We start from the raw sequence: 17,210 nt of genomic DNA, 5'->3' as shown, positions 1-17,210 counted from the left end.
GGTTCCCACCGAGATCGCTGCCTCGTGTTTACCTCCTGAGTCCTGGCCACACCCGGCAGCGTGTGAACACACAGGAAGCCAAGGCTGGGGCGGCGAGGAATGCGACCTCAAGCTCACACAGCTCACTCGGGGCAGACGCCAGCCCAGGTCCCTGCACACCCACGGCTCTGCTGTGCACACCTCCAGCAGCGTCTGTGGTCCTCCTGAGGACTGCACGTTCTCAGGTGACAGACTCCACCCTGCCCTCCGCTGAGGCCTCCAGCAACCCCAACACAGTGGAGAGAGCCAGACCAGTGTGAGCAAAATCGGTCTTTCCTTTAAAGTCAGTGGCTGCCATTACCCGTCACGGCTTACCAATGAAGGCCAGGGATGTCGGGCAGCCGCCAGATCTGACTCATGATCTTAGATGACTTAACAGTGAAACACAAATCCCGCGTGAGTCAGGCTGCAGCTGGTGGGGCCTCACCAGGCTGGAAACGTTGAAGGAATCCTTTGGCCTCCGGATCCACCCCACCCCAACCCTGTTTTGATTTTGACCTTGCTTTGTTGTTATTGTTTGACATTATTATTAAGCATTTCAGGGTTTTTTTTTTTTTTTAAGAATCATATATTATTAGAACTAGAAAAGTTCCTTTGCCATCATTTCCCACCCGGTTTTACAGATGCTGTCCAAGGTCTGCTGGGAGGCAAAAATAGGACTGGGGCCTGTGTCCCCCCCGAGTTCTGTGCCAGTGACCGGGCACCGAAACCAGCCTCTTGGCCTCAGCCTGTGGCTGGGGAGGCTCACGGTCCACTGGGAACAAGCCAGGCCTGCCGCTGGTCGGGGAAGAACTCTGTCCATCCACCGACTCTCCTCAGTCCTGCGCTCCCCGGATTCTATTCTAGCCCCGCCCACCCCGCCCCCTTTCCTGCTGAATTTTACTCAATCTCATAGCGGATTTGGGCAGCCTTAGGTTAAGCAGGCAAAGTTATTAACCGGGCGCCCTTGGCTCGCTGGCCTTTCCTGCCATCCAACGCCCGGCCAGGCCAACTCCACGGCCCTGCTTGCAGGAGGGCTTCCTGGAGTCGGCGGCGGCACGAGGGGGCCCTGGCCTTTTACTCCTTCCAGGGTTGGGCTCAGGGACTTGCAGGAGACTCCCGCACCCTCGGCGCTCGTGGGCTGGTCCGAGCCCACCTGGCGACCCCGCCACCCCTTCCGGGTTTCCCGGGAGCGGAGGCGGCCGGCTGGGAGAGGATAGGCTGACGGATTGGTGAGTTGGGATCGCAGACGCCGCGCACGCGCGGGAGCCCGCCGAGCCGTTTAGGAAATGACTAGCTCGCGCGCCAGGCCCCGGGCCAGTCCCGCAGGCCCCGCCCCTCTCCGACAGGCCCCGCCCTGCCCGCTTCGCCTCTCCAGGCCCCGCCCCCCTCCGATAGGCTCCAACCTCCCCTCCCCGCCTCTCCAGGCCACGCGCCCACACCTGGCCCCGCCCCGCGCCCCGCCCAGCGGACAGCGATGTCCGAGGACCAGCCGGCTGCCGCTAGCGCGGGTGCTGGGCAGAGCGGCGGGCGGGGTTGCGGCCCGAAGTCCGGGCCGGGTGGCCCGAGGCGCCCGAGCCCGGTGTGCCCAGTCGGCCTCGGCCGCGGCGGCGGGGCAGCCATGGCGGAGGCCGCGCCGCATCACCCGGCGCTGCCCTCGGGGTTGCTGGAGCTGTGCGCGCTGCTGGGGGCCCCTCGGGACAGCCTTCGCTGCTCGGAGCAGGTGAGGGCGCGGCGCGGTCACGGCGCGGGCGGGGCGGGGCAGCGGCGACGGGCCTGTGCGCACGGAGCCCCAGGCGTCCGCGGGGCTGGGGCGCTGCGCCCAGGTCCGGCGCGGCGGCCGCCTCAAGCCGCCGGTGTGGGAGCAGCTGCCGGCCGGCCCCCCAGCCGCGGTGGAGTCGCGAGCGGCTGCGGGCTAGGGGCTCCCGCCCGCTCCGCTCCTTCCGGAAAACAGCTCCGGCGGGACCCGGTGCAGGCGCACCGCGGAGAGCCGGCTGGAGACAGCGCGCGTCCGTCGGCCTGCTTCTTAAGCGCTTCGGCCGCTCGGCTTCTCCGTCTCAGGACGCCCATCTGGGCCAGGTGGAGACGCGGCCGGGCCGCCTGCACTTCCGAGGCGTCCAGGACCAAATCTTTGTCCGCTGTTAAGTGATTTTACTCATTCCAGATTCTGTCTCCTAGGTGCCGGGGCTCTTCTAGGCAGGTCATAAGGATGTTTTTGGTAGATTTAAGGACCGCCTTAATGTATTTTGCATTTAGATGGTAAGCGATGAAAGGAGCTGTTTTTCGCTGTAAAACACTTTACAATCCGCCTCCCCCTGTTCTCCGCTCTGCACCCTGGTAGCAGAAGTGTCAAGCTCCTATCCCTTTCTCTGGGACGGCAGCTTGGGACATTCTTGTTTCTTCCCTGTGTTCTCACTTTTTCTTAATTCCGGAGCCCTGGCTCTCTCTGGAGTGGGTCTGCGGCCCTCCCCCTTGTCCCAGATGCCTGTGACGCTGTCATTTTTCTCTTGGTAGTGGCGATGCCCGGTGTGTTCAGAGTCCCTGACCCTGCTGCCCTTACGCCAGCAGGTCCTTTCCTCTGGTTCCGGATGACATTAAGGAAAGGCAGAGAAAGGCATTTGAGTATTTAAGGCAGCCGGGTTGAATGGACATTACCCAGAGGCACTAAATGTTGTAAAATGATCCTGATACATGTCTGGTAATGGCTTAGTGGTCTCTACTCCTTGGCTTTATATAAGGCCAATTTCCACAATTTCTGCATTTCCCTCCTCCTCTCTGTCAACCCTCTCAGTCTGGGTCCCTCTTTGATCTGTTGTGTCCTCTGACCCTTGTGGATTGAGTCAAGCCATCTCCCTGCCTCTCAGTGCCAAGTGGCATTCCCCCCTTTTTCTTCTGACGGGAAATGACCTGGTTTCGGTTGTGGTCTTCTCTGCAGTTAGGCTGTCTTGTGTCTCTAGTGATTACAACACTGTCTCTTAGTTGCCATGATGTGAAGGGATGAATCAACTGGAGTAGTTACAGTGGTACTTTCCTGAGCTAAACAGACTACAGCGTTTCCCAAGGCAAGTGGGCAGTCGGCCATTCTGCATTTGAGTCTTCATCCTCTTTTTATACTTTGCTTCTGTTAGGGCTTGGGCAGACGGTGGAAGGAACAGTGGTTGAAGGAGCAGGAGAAAAAGCATTGTGGTGGGATGGAGTAACATCCTCCTTCTAAGACCAACATTAATGTTACAGGTAACCGAACGTAGGATATCATTCATTCAGTTCTATTTTCAGCTGTTATATTATTTTAAATGTTCAAGTCTTTTCAGTTCAGTTCACTTGCTCAGTCGTGTCCGACTCTTTGCAACCCCGTGGACTGCAGCACACGAGGCCTCCCTGTCCATCACCAACTCCCAGAGCTTACTCCAACCTATGTCCGCCGAGTTGGTGATGCCATCCAACCATCTCATCCTCTGTCGTCCCCTTCTCCTCCTGCCCTCAATCTATCCCAGCATAGGGTTTTTTCAAATGAGTCAGCTCTTCACATCAGGTGGCCAAAGTATTGGAGTTTCAGCTTCAACATCAGTCCTTCCAATGAATATTCAGGACTGATTTCCTTTAGGATGGACTGGTTGGCTCTCCTTGCAGTCCAAGGGACTCTCAAGAGTCTTCTCCAACACCACAGTTCAAAAGCATCAATTCTTCGGCACTCAGCTTTCTTTATAGTCCAACTCTCACGTCCAAACATGACTACTGGAAAAACCACAGCTTTGACTAGATGGACCTTTGTTGGCAAAGTAACATCTCTGCTTTTTAATATGCCGTCTAGGTTGGTCATAACTTTCCTTCCAAGGAGTAAGCATCTTTTCATATCATGGCTGCAGTCACCACCTGCAGTGATTTTGGAGCCCCCCAAAAATAAAATCTGCCACTGTTTCCACTGTTTTCCAAGTCTTTTAAATGAGGTTTAGGTTTTACTTCTTAAAAATCATCGTTTGTCTCTGATTCAGTCATTCCTATTTGGTGACACATGAAAACAGAAACCCAGAGATATGAGCCAGGACCAGTTTGATGTTAGGCTAGTGTAGTGTCCTAACTTTTTGTTTTATTTATTCCTTAGATAGGGTGCTGTTTGTTTTATTGAGGTTAGTGACAAAGAATTCAAGCATACAGTTCAATCCCTAGTGAGTTATTGTGGTCAGTTACATTTCCCTCCACTCATTGGTTGCTATGGAGACTAGACGCAGAGATGCGAAGGCATCCATCATAAATCCGTCACAGGATGATGGAAAAGTGCTCAGAGCCCCTTTCATAGTGTAGGTGACTGGCGTAAATCTTGTGTATGGAAGCACATTTTTATGTGTTTTTTTTTTTAGAGGTAAGCCTTCTGGCTTTCAATTTCTAGAGCAGCACCATCTGACAGAACTTTCTAGATGATGACAACCAGTACTGTTCACCTTCACCACACAGTGTGGTAGCCACTGGCCGCAGGTGGCTACTGGCTGCCTGAAGTGTGGCTAGTGCCACTGAGGAACCAAATTTTATATTTCACTTAATTTTAATTAATTTAAGTAGTCAGATGTGGCTACTGGTGACTGTGTTGGACTTTCCTGGAGCATTAAAAAAAACAACAACTCTATTTCTGTTTTATTTCACAAATGACAGCCAGTCCCATAGTGAAAATCAATGCCTTTATATCATCTAACGAATTTAGAGTGTTGTGGTTTTTACTTTTTAGTAAGTTCTTGTCTGGGAGACGAGAGCAGGAAACTACCCTGGGTGGAGTCTGTGAAAAAGGACCTCGTCTTCCTCCTGGGGCTGGGGCGGGTGAAGGGCGGTTGCAATATGTATCAGAGAGTAACATGAACCCTTTGGGGTCAAAGGTTGAACTTTCAGGAGTTTAGTGTAATTACAGAGTCGGGGATGCCCGAGCATGTACAGGTAACTGCCCGTTGTTTAGCGTGATGCAGACTTGAGAGCAGCCCAGCTGTCTGTCAGAAGGGGACTGGGCAAAAGCAGTGCTAAACTGTCCACAGTGGGACACCCCAGAGGGTCCACATGGGCTCCCCTGGTGGCGCTGGTGCTAAAGATCCCACCTGCCAGTGCAAGAGACGTAACAGATGCGGGCTTGATCCCTGGGTCGAGCAGATTCCCTGGAGGAGGGCATGCAGCCCACTCCAGTGCTCTTGCCTGGAGACGCGCATGGACAGAGGAGCTTGGTAGGCTCCAGTCCGTGGGGTCACAAAGAGACAGGACTTAGCACAAAGTGTCAACAGGGGAGTCAGCACACTGTATGGTTACATGGGGAAAGGCTAATGAAGTCATTTAAATATGGTGATTGCGTTTATGAAAAATCGTTTATACGTTTAGGAAAGGATCAGCCTGTGTCCCATGCGATGTGGAGCATGGCTTTAGAGGCGTGGGATTGTGGGGGAGGCATTCCCTTCCTATTGTTATTGTTACTATTTTTTTTTAAATGAGACTGTATTGCTTATCTAATCAGAGAAGACAACAGGGATTTCCATTTTGGGGACAACAAAGACAGATGTGTGAGGAACGGCCAAGTCCAGGTTGGCTGCGTTGTGGCCACATGACTTTCACTGACTGAAGGGAACTAGTGGGAGTTCACGGGCTTGAGCATAATTTTCCGTGCAGACTGAGCACGCCTCCAGAGATCACGAGTGCCAGGGGACTGGATGAACAGCACCCCCACAGGGCCATCCTGTGTGCTGACCGTGGGGCCAGAAAGAGGAGGGCAGCACATCCCCGCCCCACCCTTCTGAGGGTGACACAGGACCACTGTGTCGGCAGCGACGCTCTGGGGGTGCTGTGAGAGGGGAGGTGGACTCTGGATGGTGACATTCCAGGAGGTGGTGAGCCAGGCGTGAGGCCGGAGGGGGCGTGCGGCCCTGGCTGCAGGATGAGGAAAGGCCCCCTCCAGTGAGTGTGAGAGAAGAGCAGTCGCTGGTGAGGAGGGGGGCTGAAGCATGAGCTGGGCACTGTCCCGCAGAGCAAAGAGCAGGAAGAAGCACAGCATTGTGACAGGCGCGTGTATCGAGGCGACTGAGGACTTGAGCATGACTGAGACATGAGCAGCTTGGGCACCCTGGCTTTGGAAGCGGGCCGGCTGCTGCCTGGGTGCACAAGCAGTGCGGGGCCTGTCTGACCCAGGATACGTGCACTGTGGGACCCCTGCATGGAGTACGTAGTGAGGATGGTAATGAGTAGAAACAGAGACCTTTTTTTAGGTCTGGCTTCCCAGGCAGTGCTAGTGGTAAAGAACCAGCTTGCCAATGCGCAAGACGTAAGAGGTGCAGGTTCGATCCCTGGGTCGGGACAATCCCCTGGAGAAGGGCATGGCAACCCACTCCAGTATTCTGGCCTGGAAAATTCCATGGACTGTATAGTCCCTGGGGTGGCAAAGAGTCAGACATGACTGAGCAACGTTCACTTTCACTTTTCTAACGACGACGACAACAAAAGCTGTCTCGTGCCGTGTGGAGAGGGCCTGTCTGTTCCTCTGGCTGTGGACTGTGATCTGCTCCAGGAGCTGTTGCACCCTGAGGGGAGGCACTGCCCAGTCTCTGTGGATGCAGCATCTCACACGAGGAGGAAGTAGACCAGCACGTGTTCATAGTGGATTGGTCTAAACTGCTGGAGTTTGATAGGAAGGTTTTAGAGAAGGTTTCACGTGTGTGAAGACAAGGTTTCCTTTCATACACGAAGATTTTAAATTATACAGTAAGGATTTCCCATGTTTGGTCTTGGTTCCTACTGATCAAGGACCTACTGGTCCTTGGCATTAACTTTTCCCCCTAAGAATAAGCAAACTTTATCTGAATTCAGATTACATCTCATGAACATGAGCCTGTTGAGCTCAGAGTGTATTTCCTGACTGAAAATGCTGTTATTATAGAAGTCCTTTGAAGTCTAGGTGTCCCCTGTTATACCTCTGATTCTTACTGAAATGTTGTTGCTGGCTGTTCTTCTTTGCCAATCAAGGTCACATTTTTCTGGTGACAGTGGTGTTCTTCCTCATGCCATTTCTAGGCTCCCTCAAAGGCCCTAGGATACCCACTCCCCACCGTGCCCCAGGCCACCTCTTTCCTTCCCTACCTTTTATACCCAGAGAGTCCTGTTTTAAACTTGGCTATCTTTAGCTGGCTCAGCACCCCCTCCTCCTCACTCACAGACTGAGGTTCATATGCCTTCCTTGGAAGATCTGACATCAACCTGGTGCCTGTGTTTGTTTAGTCGTAACTCACCAGAAAGAACTCCCTTAGGTATTTAGTTTGATAGGAAAGAGTTAGAAGATGCCTTATGTTATATGGGGGAAGGGTGAAAAGATAAAAGCTTAACAAAATCTTGGACCAAGTTAGAGCTGAAAAGAATTGAGGCTAAAAGAGCCCCTTTTGTGGATGCTGGGATGGCCATGCAGATGGGGGAGGAGGCAGCTGCTCTCTGTGTCCAGCAGGGCCTCCCTCACTCCCCTTTGCGTCCCTCTACGTCAGAGGCGACACAAGCAGCATGCGTGCTGGGCCGGCTGGCATGGCAGTCTTGTTGTTCAGTTGCTAAGTCATGTCCGACTCTTGGTGAGCCCATGGTCTGCAGCACGCCAGGCTACCCTGTCCTTCACTATCTCCTGGAGCTTGCTCATACTCATGACCATTGAGTCAGTGATGCCATCCAACCATCTCATTCTCTGTCGTCCCCTTCTCCTCTTGCCTTCAATCTTTCCCAGCATCAGGGTCTTTTCTTAATGAGTCAGTTCTTTGCATCAGGTGGCCAAAGTATTAGAGCTTCAGCTTTAGCATCAGTCCTTCCAATGAACATTCAGGGTTTATTTCCTTTGGGATTGACTGGTTTGATATCCTTGCGGTCCAAGGGACTCTCAAGAGTCTTCTCCAGCACCACAGTTTGAAAGCATCAATTCTTTGGCACTCAGTCTTCTTTATAGTCCAACTCTCACATCCATACCCGGATACTACTGGAAAAAAGCATCCTACTGGAAAAAGCATAGCTTTGACTCTATGGACCTTTGTCAGCAAAGTGATATATTTGCTTTTAATATGCTGTCTAGGTTTGTCATAGCTTTTCTTCCAAGGAGCAGGCATCAGGCACATGTCAGTAAATGTGTCTGTGTGGATCTGATAAGATGCAGAGCCCTTCTCGGGGCTCACCCTCTGCACCAGCCTCTGAGGGGGCTCAGGAGCTTCCTGGGGGCCCACGGGGGTTGAGCACTTGAACTGGGTCCCTTCTCTTAGTCCCTGAACTCACCTCTTGAAAGGGAAGCTCAGAGGGGCCAAGTAATCTGCTGTGGTTCTCATAGTGCTGGGATCTGAACTCTGGTCTCTATCGTGGTGCCGGAGCCTTGGAGCCGAGGGACCAGTTTGGTGTCCCTGTCAGCAGCTGAACGACCAGGCTCTGAGAGGGTCTGTTGCTCGCCTGAGAGTCCCTAAAAGCAGGTCTTATCATCTTGAGCTGCTGGTGGGAAAAGCCAGGCACAAGCTGCTGAACTCGCCTGGGGTTTGGGGGCTGGAGAGGCCAGAAGACAGGCCATGGATGCTCCCATGAGGGCTGGACAGCAACAGGGCCTCGGTGCTGACTCTCATTTCCACCTGCCCCAGGTTACCCAGAGGAAGGGAGTCAAGGGCCCGTCTTTTCTGGATCCAGAGGTGCTGTCGGTCTTCGTGCCTCCTTTTGTCATGAAGGAGGACAGTCAGCCGGCTGCCTCGAACTGCACGACACCGGGTAAGAACAGGAAGCGCTCCTTCCGGAAGAAGAGAGAGAGGCCCAGAGTGGAGCTGGGGAAGGGCGTCCCCGGTGGCCCCAGGGGCCCAGACCCCGAGGACGTGAACATCCCCAACGGTGTGGACCTGCTTGCTCTGCCGCAACTCTGCTTCCCAGGTACGCATGGGCCGGCCTTTTCCTCCATGAGCCAGTTCCTGCTGATGAGCGGGCTTCTGTTCTGGCTTCACTTTCTCCCCGGTTGTAGAGAACTTGGGTCAGAGGACTTGACAGAAGGGCCTGTCTGGAGGCTCTGCCAAGAAGTTGATGGGGTTTCCTGGTCTTCGGGATTAAAACCGGCAGAGGCAGGGACACCCGTTCCCCGCTGGGCTTGGGACCCAGTCTCTACTCCAGGTGCAGCCTGAAGGTTCTGCCTGGGGTCCTGTCCCCCTGACCCTTCACGAAGGCTTCAGAGCACAGGGCACCTGCAGAGACACTGCTGCTGTGGGGGGTGGGGCACTGAGGAAGGTGCTGCACGGCTGGAGGAGTTAGCATGACTGGCCATCAAAGAGCCACATGTGACCGTGAGGTGGGGGGCACATGTCCTGTAGCTTATGGTTAGCCCAGGCCTCAGGGCAGACCCCACATGGCTGGAGTAAAGCTCCTTCTTCCTTTTCTCTGCCTACAGGGGGCTTGTGTGTGGCCTCTGAGCCCAGAGAGGACTGTGTCCACTTTCTGGTGCTGACCGACATCTGCGGCAACAGAACCTACGGCGTGGTGGCGCAGTACTACCGGCCCCTGCACGTACGTGGTTCACACAGCTTCCTTCTGAAGCCGGGTCTAGGTTGTGGGGTTATTTTGCAGTGAAATACACACTACGTGGCAATCACCATTTTAACCGTTAAAAACGTGTAGTTCAATGGCATCCAGTACGTTCGCCGTGCAGAGCCACCATCCCCACCGTCTAGTTCCGGGACATGTGTGTCACCGCAGAAGGTGGCGGGGTCTCACTGGCAGCACTCGCCAGTCCCTGCTGCCCCAGCCCCGGGCCACTGCTCGTCTGCTCTCTGCCTCTGGGCTTTGCCTGCTCTGGACATTGCATGTCGGTGGAGCCATGCGACACGCGTCCTTCTGTATCTGGCTTTTTCCCACTTAGTGTGATGTCTTCAGAGCTCATCCATGTTGGAGCACATGTCAGGGCTTCCCTCCTTTGCACGGCTGTGGGATATTCCACGGTGTATATAAACCACATCCTGCTCCTCCACTCCTCAGCTGAGGGAACTTGGGGTTGTTTTGCCATGTGTCAGGTGCCTGGGCTTAGGTTTTGAGAAGATGACTCAGCCGTCAAGCATTTGGGGGGTGTTTTCTGGGCAGGGCCACTGTGTATGACCCAGCTGGCCTTGGGGAGTTTGTAGGGACCATGATGGACTGGAATGTACAGGGTAATCGGCTGCCTACTTCCAACCCTGAAGAATACTCCCCTAAGGCCCAGATGAGAGGTCCCTGATATTTTTTACATAGTTAAAAAAATTTTTTTATTGAAATATAGTTGATTTACAATATTGTATTAGTTTCAGTGTGTGGCAAAGTGATTCAGTTATATATGTATATATACATACAGTTTTTAAGATCTTTTCCTTTATAGGTTATTACAAGAGGTTGAGTAAAGTTCCCTGTGCTATACAGCAGGTCCTTGCTGTTTATTTTATATGTAGAAGTATATATATTTTAATCCACAAATCCTAACTTATCCCTCCCCCTTTACCCTTTGGGTCACCATAAATTTGTCTTCTGTGAATTTATTTCTGTTTGTAAATGAGTTCAGTGTCTCATCATTTTAGATCCTACATAGAAGCAGTGTCACATGATATTTGTCTTTCTCTGGCTTACTTCGCTTAGTGCGATAACCTCTAGATCCATCCATGTTACTGCAAATGCCATTATTCCATTCTTTTTTATGGCTGAGTGATATTCCACTGTGCATATTCACCGCCTCTTCTTCCTCCGTTCATCTGTCGAGGGACACAGCTTGTTTCCGTGTCCTGGCTACTGTAAACAGTGCTGCTGTGGACCTTGGAGGGCATGTATCTTTTGGAATTATGTTTTCTCCACACACATGGTGGGCCCTCCGATATTGTGCCCTTTGTGAGCTGTGCAGAGAGCTGTGCCTTTAGGAATCCCGCTGCTGTGTTCTTTTCTGGCGGACATCCCCCCATCATGGGCCGAGGCCTCTCCTGCCCCCTCCTCAGTCCACGATGCCCACCTGGCTCCCAGCCCTCTTGAATATGGCCTTTTGCCTAAGTGGGGCCCCCTTCTTGTGTCTCACTGTATTCTGACTGTGCACCCCTCTCACTGAAGGCAGCGAGCTTCTCCCAGGCAGGGTCCAGTCTTACTGTCTCTGTAGCCCCAGCACCTCACTCAGAGCGAGCTCCGCAAGGGCTCCGTCAGTGCTGGTGAAAAGGTTGGTGCTCTCTCTCGTGAGGCGGTGACGCAGGCGGGACCAGCCAGATGTGCTGTCCAGCCCCCGTCCAGGCTTCTCTCTGGAGATGCAGGCACCATTGAAGATGGAGACCGGGATTTGCCAGGGTTTGACGGGAAGTGACGGTGCGGTTGCTTTTCTCCAGGATGAGTACTGCTTCTACAACGGCAGGACGCACTGGGAGGCGCTGGGGCCGGGCGGGAGCGCGGCCGGCTGCTTCGTGCCCTTCGCGGTGTGCGTGGTCTCCAGGTTCCCCTATTACAACGCCCTCAAGGACTGTCTTTCCTGGTGAGTCTGCACCCTGGGCAGCCGGGCTTCTGGGCTCCCACACCCAGAGGACTCCCCTGGTGGTGAGAAGTCCTGCAACTCCTGGAGCAGAGATTTCAGCTCTGATTAGCAATGCAGAAGACGATGTTTGGATGCTTGTATTTATTTTGTGATTTGATTTTTCTTTCAATTTCAGTTTATTGACTCATCTGAAGTTCTGTAAAGATTTCGAAGTTGACAATCACATAAAAGATTTTGCTGCAAAACTATCTTTAATACCTAGCCCACCACCTGGACCACTCCATTTGGTAATGAAATCCAAATTATCTTGGTTTTTTTTCTTTGCAAATAGTAAAAGTAAGATGATGAAGATGGTTTATTTATTTTTAATTGACATATAGTTGATTTACAATGTGTTAATTTCTGCTATATAGCAAAGTGATTCAGTTATACATATACATACATTCTTTATATTCTCTTCCATTCTGATTTATCATAGGATAGTGAATATAGTTCTCTATGCTGTACTGTTGGATCCTGTTTATCCATTCTGTATCTGATAGTTAGCATCTGATAGTCCCAAACTCCCACTCCAGCCCTCCCCAGTCACTCCCCTTTCGCATCCACCAGTCTGTTCTTACATCCGTGAGTCTGTCTCTGTCACGATAGCTTCATTTGTGTCATATTTTAGGTTTCACATGTAACTGATACCATATGGTGTTTGTCTCTCTCTTTCTGACTTAGTCTGATGATCTCTAGTTGCATTCATGTTGCTGCAGAGCACATTATTTCATTCTGTTTTTATGGCTGAGTAGTAGTCCATTATATATAGGTACCACATCAGTGAAGATGGCTTACTCTTTTAAATGCTTTTAAGTTCTAGCTTTGTTTAAATTTTGCTTCTCAAGTTCCTTACAGAAGCATTTTATGCGTTGTGTCCAAAGGTTAGGAAACTAGAAGTAAATTAGAAAATTTGTCTTCTAAAAATTTAAAAATAAAATTTCAGTTTAAAGTCAAATATTTAGGCCTGAGTTTTGCTGAGTGGCTCATGATTAACAGATATTGAGCTAGTAATAGGCCCCTTTGGTGGTTAACATGTTAATTCATTACTGGCTATTCAGAAAACACGTCAAATTTACTTACATTACAAATCCCCCCCCCCTTTTTTTTCGTCTTGATTCTGAGGTTTATATTTAATTTATTGATGTTTTTTCTTGTCCAGTGTAGTTAGTAAAAAGCAAGTGGCTTGGTTTTTTTGTTATTCATAGTGCCCTTGTGTTATTTAATTGATAGACAAGGGTTCCCAAACCGGGCTCTGTGAAACATGCCAGACTGCTAAGCTGTGTGATGAAACCTGTTTGAGTCAACGATTTCCAAACTAATTTAACTGCGGGATGCTTCCTTTTTTTGAAAACAAACATGTATTAAATAAATGTCTTGAAGTACATAGTAAATGTTAATTTCACTCTGGTAGTTCCTTCTGGAAGATTTTACCTATACATCTTGTTTTTTCTATGTTTTGATTATTATGGACAGTTGAGAAATTATTAGGATATTTGTGATTATTATTTATTATTAAAGTATATACATTTTTGTATTACCCTAAACCCAGCAGTCTGCTTGCGAGGGACATCCCACCAAGTACATTTCCCGGCGCAAGGCGGGCAAGATGTCTGTCTGTCCAGGTTCCAGTCTCAGAACCCTTGTGGGGAACGCTTGTTGGATTTCCGTATCAGGCAGTCACCTTTACTATGTGGATAACTGGTACTTTCTTTACATAAACATAAACAAGAACATAGTTTATGTTCTTGTTCTAGAAACTCAACCCCTGCACACTGAGGCCCTGCTACAGCAGTGAACCAAACTCCCTGAGTTCAGAACAGTGTTAGGGTTACTAATTTGTAGTAGTCTGCCTCTGAGCATAGGTCATGTGTAAATAGTACTTAACGCCAGTTTTCTGTATCTTCGACTCTTGGAGTAACTAATACTTTGTTCCTACATTTCTACCACCTGGAGTGGGAAAGCTTCCTGGGGAAGTTGTTTTGGGGCGGGTTCGAGGGCATCTTCTGGACGCTTCTTTGCCCCACGTCCACCTCTCAGTCACACCTGGGTCCACCTCCAGCAGCTCTTTGCAGTTCCCCTGCTTCCACTGCTGCCGCGGTTCTGGGCCACCAGCTTCTCCCACCTGCACGACTTAGGGAACCACTGGCCTGTCCACTTCATTTGTTTTTTAAAGTTTTTATTTATGTTCGTGTCTGTTTTTGGTTGTGCTGGGTCTCCGTTGCTGCAGGCGGGCTTTAGTTGCGGTCGGCAGAGTTGCCGTGCATGGCCTTGTTGTGGAGCGTGGGCTCGCGGCGCTCAGGCTCGGTACTTGTGGCTCCTGGGCTCCAGAGCACAGGCTTGGCAGTTGTGATGCGTGGGTTTTCGTTGCCCTGTGGCATATGGAATCTTCCCAGACCAGGGACTGAACCCATGTCCCATTGACAGTGGATTCTTAACCACTGAAGCACCGGAAAAACCCTCCACTTCCAGTCCTGACCTTGCATTCAGCCTGTCCTTTGCTCAGTGGATAGAGAGATCCTTAAACTCTGTACTTTCCTTTTGGACTTAAGACCCCCCACTGGTTTCTCCCTGGCCCCTGCACCCAGCCCTGCCTCCCCGTGTCACCATCCGGCTCCGTCTGTGCCACGCAGTCCTGGCTCGCTGTCGTCCAGCTGCACCGGGCCCGTGTCATCCCTTGCACAGGACCTTCGCACGTGCTGGCCCCCCTCCAGCTCCTGCCACTCTCTCAGGCCTGGCTCGGGTGCCAGGTCTCAGCGCTGCCCCTCTCACACTGTCCAGCATGGCCTCTCGCTCTCCTGCAGAGCTCAGCACAGCGGCAGTGTGGGCTTGAGTGTGCCTGTTTTCTGTTTAACATCCACTTCCTCCATCGGACTCTGGGCCACAGGAGCATAGAGGCCGTGCTCAGAGCTGCATTTCCAGCACTTGGCTGCTGCCCCGCAGAGCACTGTTCAGTGAGTGAACGAAAGGATGTTCTGGCATCACCAGCAGTGCTGAGTCAGGGCCTGCGTGCTGGGGCTCGTGGTTTGTCATGGGCTACGTTTGGATCAGACTTGTCCCTGGGCTCCTCCACTAACAAGTCTAATTAGCTGTGGGGTCCCAGTTGGTGTGGTGGCCATCATCTGTTGTAGTGCGAGTTGTAGAACTGTGGCTGTTAACTTGTGAAGAAACCTAAGAGGTCAGTTTCATCTGATGCAGGAGCTGATTAAGCAGTGTTTTCCAGAACCCACTGCAAACCAGTGTCAGACACCCCATCTGCCCATGTAAGAGCCCTTGCTGAGTGCGCCTGTGTGCCTGAGGCCAGGGCAGGCTTAACCCTGCTGTTCCCAGCTCTCCACCTCTTCAGAGGGACCCTGTCTTCCTCCTTCACATCTGCCTTCTGCTTCAACCTTTAACACATAATAAGCATCTTGTGAATGTGGGATTTGAATTTGAAGCATCATTTTAAAATAATATCATTTACTAAGATAAAGTGTCCTTAAAATTTTTTTGAATTCTGTATCTTTAAGGAGCTCTGGGGAGTCCCCGGTGGCTCGGTGGTAAAGAACCCACCTGTGGTGCAGGAGCCATGGGAGACTCAGGTTGAATCCCTGGGTTAGAAAGACCCCCTGGAGGAGAACTTGGCAACACACTCCAGTATTCTTACCTGGGAAATCCCACGGACAGAGGAGCCTGGTGGGCTGTAGTCCATGGGGTTGCAGAGTCGGGCATGACTAAAGTGACTTAGCACGCTCGCAAGGAACTTTGTTAAATTGCAAATATAAGCAAATATATAGTAAGTAGTAACCACAAATAATGTATACTGGTTAAGATTGGTTTGAACATGCTCGATTAAGAATTTGTGCTAATCAAACTGGATATTTGGGAGGCAGTTTATCTTTGTTTTGTCAATGAACAATTTGCTGTTTAAAGAGTTTAAGGGAGTCTGGGTGAGAAAGACATTCAGTTCAGTTTAGTCACTCAGTTGTGTCTAACTCTTTGGACCCCATGGACTGCATCACGCCAGGCCTCCCTGTCCATCACCAACTCTGGAGCTTCCTCAAACTCATGTCCATTGAGTTGGTGATGCCATCCAACCATCTCATCCTCTGTCATCCCCTTCCCCTCCCACCTTCAATCTTTCCCAGCAATAGGGTCTTTTCGAATGAGTCAGTTCTTCACATCAGGTAGCCAAAGTGTTGGAGTTTCAGCTTCGGCATCAGTCCTTCCAATGAATGTTCAGGACTGATTTCCTTTAGAATGGACTGGTTGGATCTCCCTGCAGTCCAAGGGGCTCTGAAGAGTCTTCTTCAACACCACAGTTCAAAAGCATCAATTCTTCTGCTTTCTTTATAGTCCATCTCTCACCCCCATACATGACTATTGGAAAAACCACAGCTTTGACTAGACAGACCTTTGTTGGCAAAGTAATGTCTCTGCTTTTTAATATGCTGTCTAGGTTGGTCATAGATTTTCTTCCATGGAGCAAGTGTCTCTCAATTTCGCAGCTACAGTGATTTTGGAGCTCCAAAAAATAAAGTCTGTCACTGTTTCCACTGTTTCCCCATCTATTTGCCATGAAATGATGGGACCAGATGCCATGATCTTAGTTTTCTGAATGTTGAGTTTTTTTTTTTTTTTTTTTTTGGCTGCACAGGGTCTTTTGTGGCATGTGGGATCTAGTTCCCCCACCAGGGATCAAACCAAGGGCCTCAGCATTGAGAGCTCAGAGTCTTAGCCACTGGACCACCAGGGGAGTCCCTGAATATTGAGTTTTAAGTCAACTTTTTCACTCTTCTCTTTCACTTTCATCAAGAGGCTCTTTAGTGTAGGGAATATGCTATGCATAGGCCTGTACTGTAATTAACAGGGCTTCTTTGAAAAATAAGAACTACTTTCTCATAGCACCCAAGCAAAGGGCTGGGAGCAATAAAAAGTACATCGTAGAAAAACATCTTGAAAACGATATGTTGAATTACTGATGCGACTGATGGAAAACCGTTAGTGACTCTTCTCCTTACTGGAGCCTTGAGGGCGTTGCTGAGAAAGGTTGTCACTAGCTGAGGGGCTAAACAGAGTCATGAAAGGCCTGAAGGTTTGATATTGAGGACTGTACGTTGTATGTCTTTATCCCCGATCTGAGATTGTAAAAAACAGATATCTCTAGAGCACCTACAAGGAAGTAGATGTTAGCAATAAAAAGCACGCAAGTATTAGGATCTGGGCTTTTGCCTGCGAGGGGCATCAGCCCCCTGATCCCCACCTTATTTCTGAGTCTTGTTTTCCTTACTCTTCTGTGGCACCGCTCCCTCAGGTCAATTCATTGTTGGGCTGGTCCCAACACTTCAGTCCTTCACTTTCTGCCATAAGGGTGGTGTCATCTGCATATCTGAGGCTATTGATATTTCTCCTGGCAATCTTGATTCCAGCTTGTGCTTCTTCCAGCCCAGTGTTTCTCATGACGCACTCTGCATATAAGTTAAATAAGCAGGGTGACAATATACAGCCTTGACGTACTCCTTTTCCTATTTGGAACCAGTCTGTTGTTCCATGTCCAGTTCTAACTGTTGCTTCTTGACCTGCATACAGATTTCTCAGGAGGCAGGTCAGGTGGTTGGTCTGGTATTCCCAAAAGACGTTAGGTCCTCAATTTGTCATGAAACGTTCCTGGGAGTTCTGTTTATCTCTAGATGGTTTT

At 50.6% G+C, this 17,210-nt stretch overlaps 1 protein-coding gene across 4 annotated transcripts in view; it reads left to right on the top strand.

Moving 5' to 3' along the window:
- Positions 1–1,496: 1,496 nt before the first annotated feature.
- Positions 1,497–17,210, top strand: part of DENND3 (DENN domain containing 3) — a 50,590-nt gene continuing 34,876 nt past the window's right edge. For 3 of the 4 annotated variants that reach the window (XR_003514395.1, XR_003514396.1, XM_027560726.1), the window contains exons 1-5: positions 1,498–1,741; positions 8,628–8,907; positions 9,416–9,531; positions 11,352–11,494; positions 11,670–11,781. Coding sequence is in view for 2 of the 4 variants with exons in the window: in XM_027560726.1 (XP_027416527.1) it covers positions 1,640–1,741; positions 8,628–8,907; positions 9,416–9,531; positions 11,352–11,494; positions 11,670–11,781 (753 nt within the window). In the remaining 2 variants the exon portion in view is untranslated. Of the gene's footprint in view, positions 1,742–8,627; positions 8,908–9,415; positions 9,532–11,351; positions 11,495–11,669; positions 11,782–17,210 lie in introns of all 4 variants that reach the window. The other variant, XM_027560728.1, reaches the window with a different exon arrangement.

This window comes from Bos indicus x Bos taurus, chromosome 14, assembly GCF_003369695.1.
Source record: "Bos indicus x Bos taurus breed Angus x Brahman F1 hybrid chromosome 14, Bos_hybrid_MaternalHap_v2.0, whole genome shotgun sequence".
NCBI classification, from domain to species: domain Eukaryota; kingdom Metazoa; phylum Chordata; class Mammalia; order Artiodactyla; family Bovidae; genus Bos; species Bos indicus x Bos taurus.
This window is presented reverse-complemented; position numbering and strand designations above follow the sequence as displayed.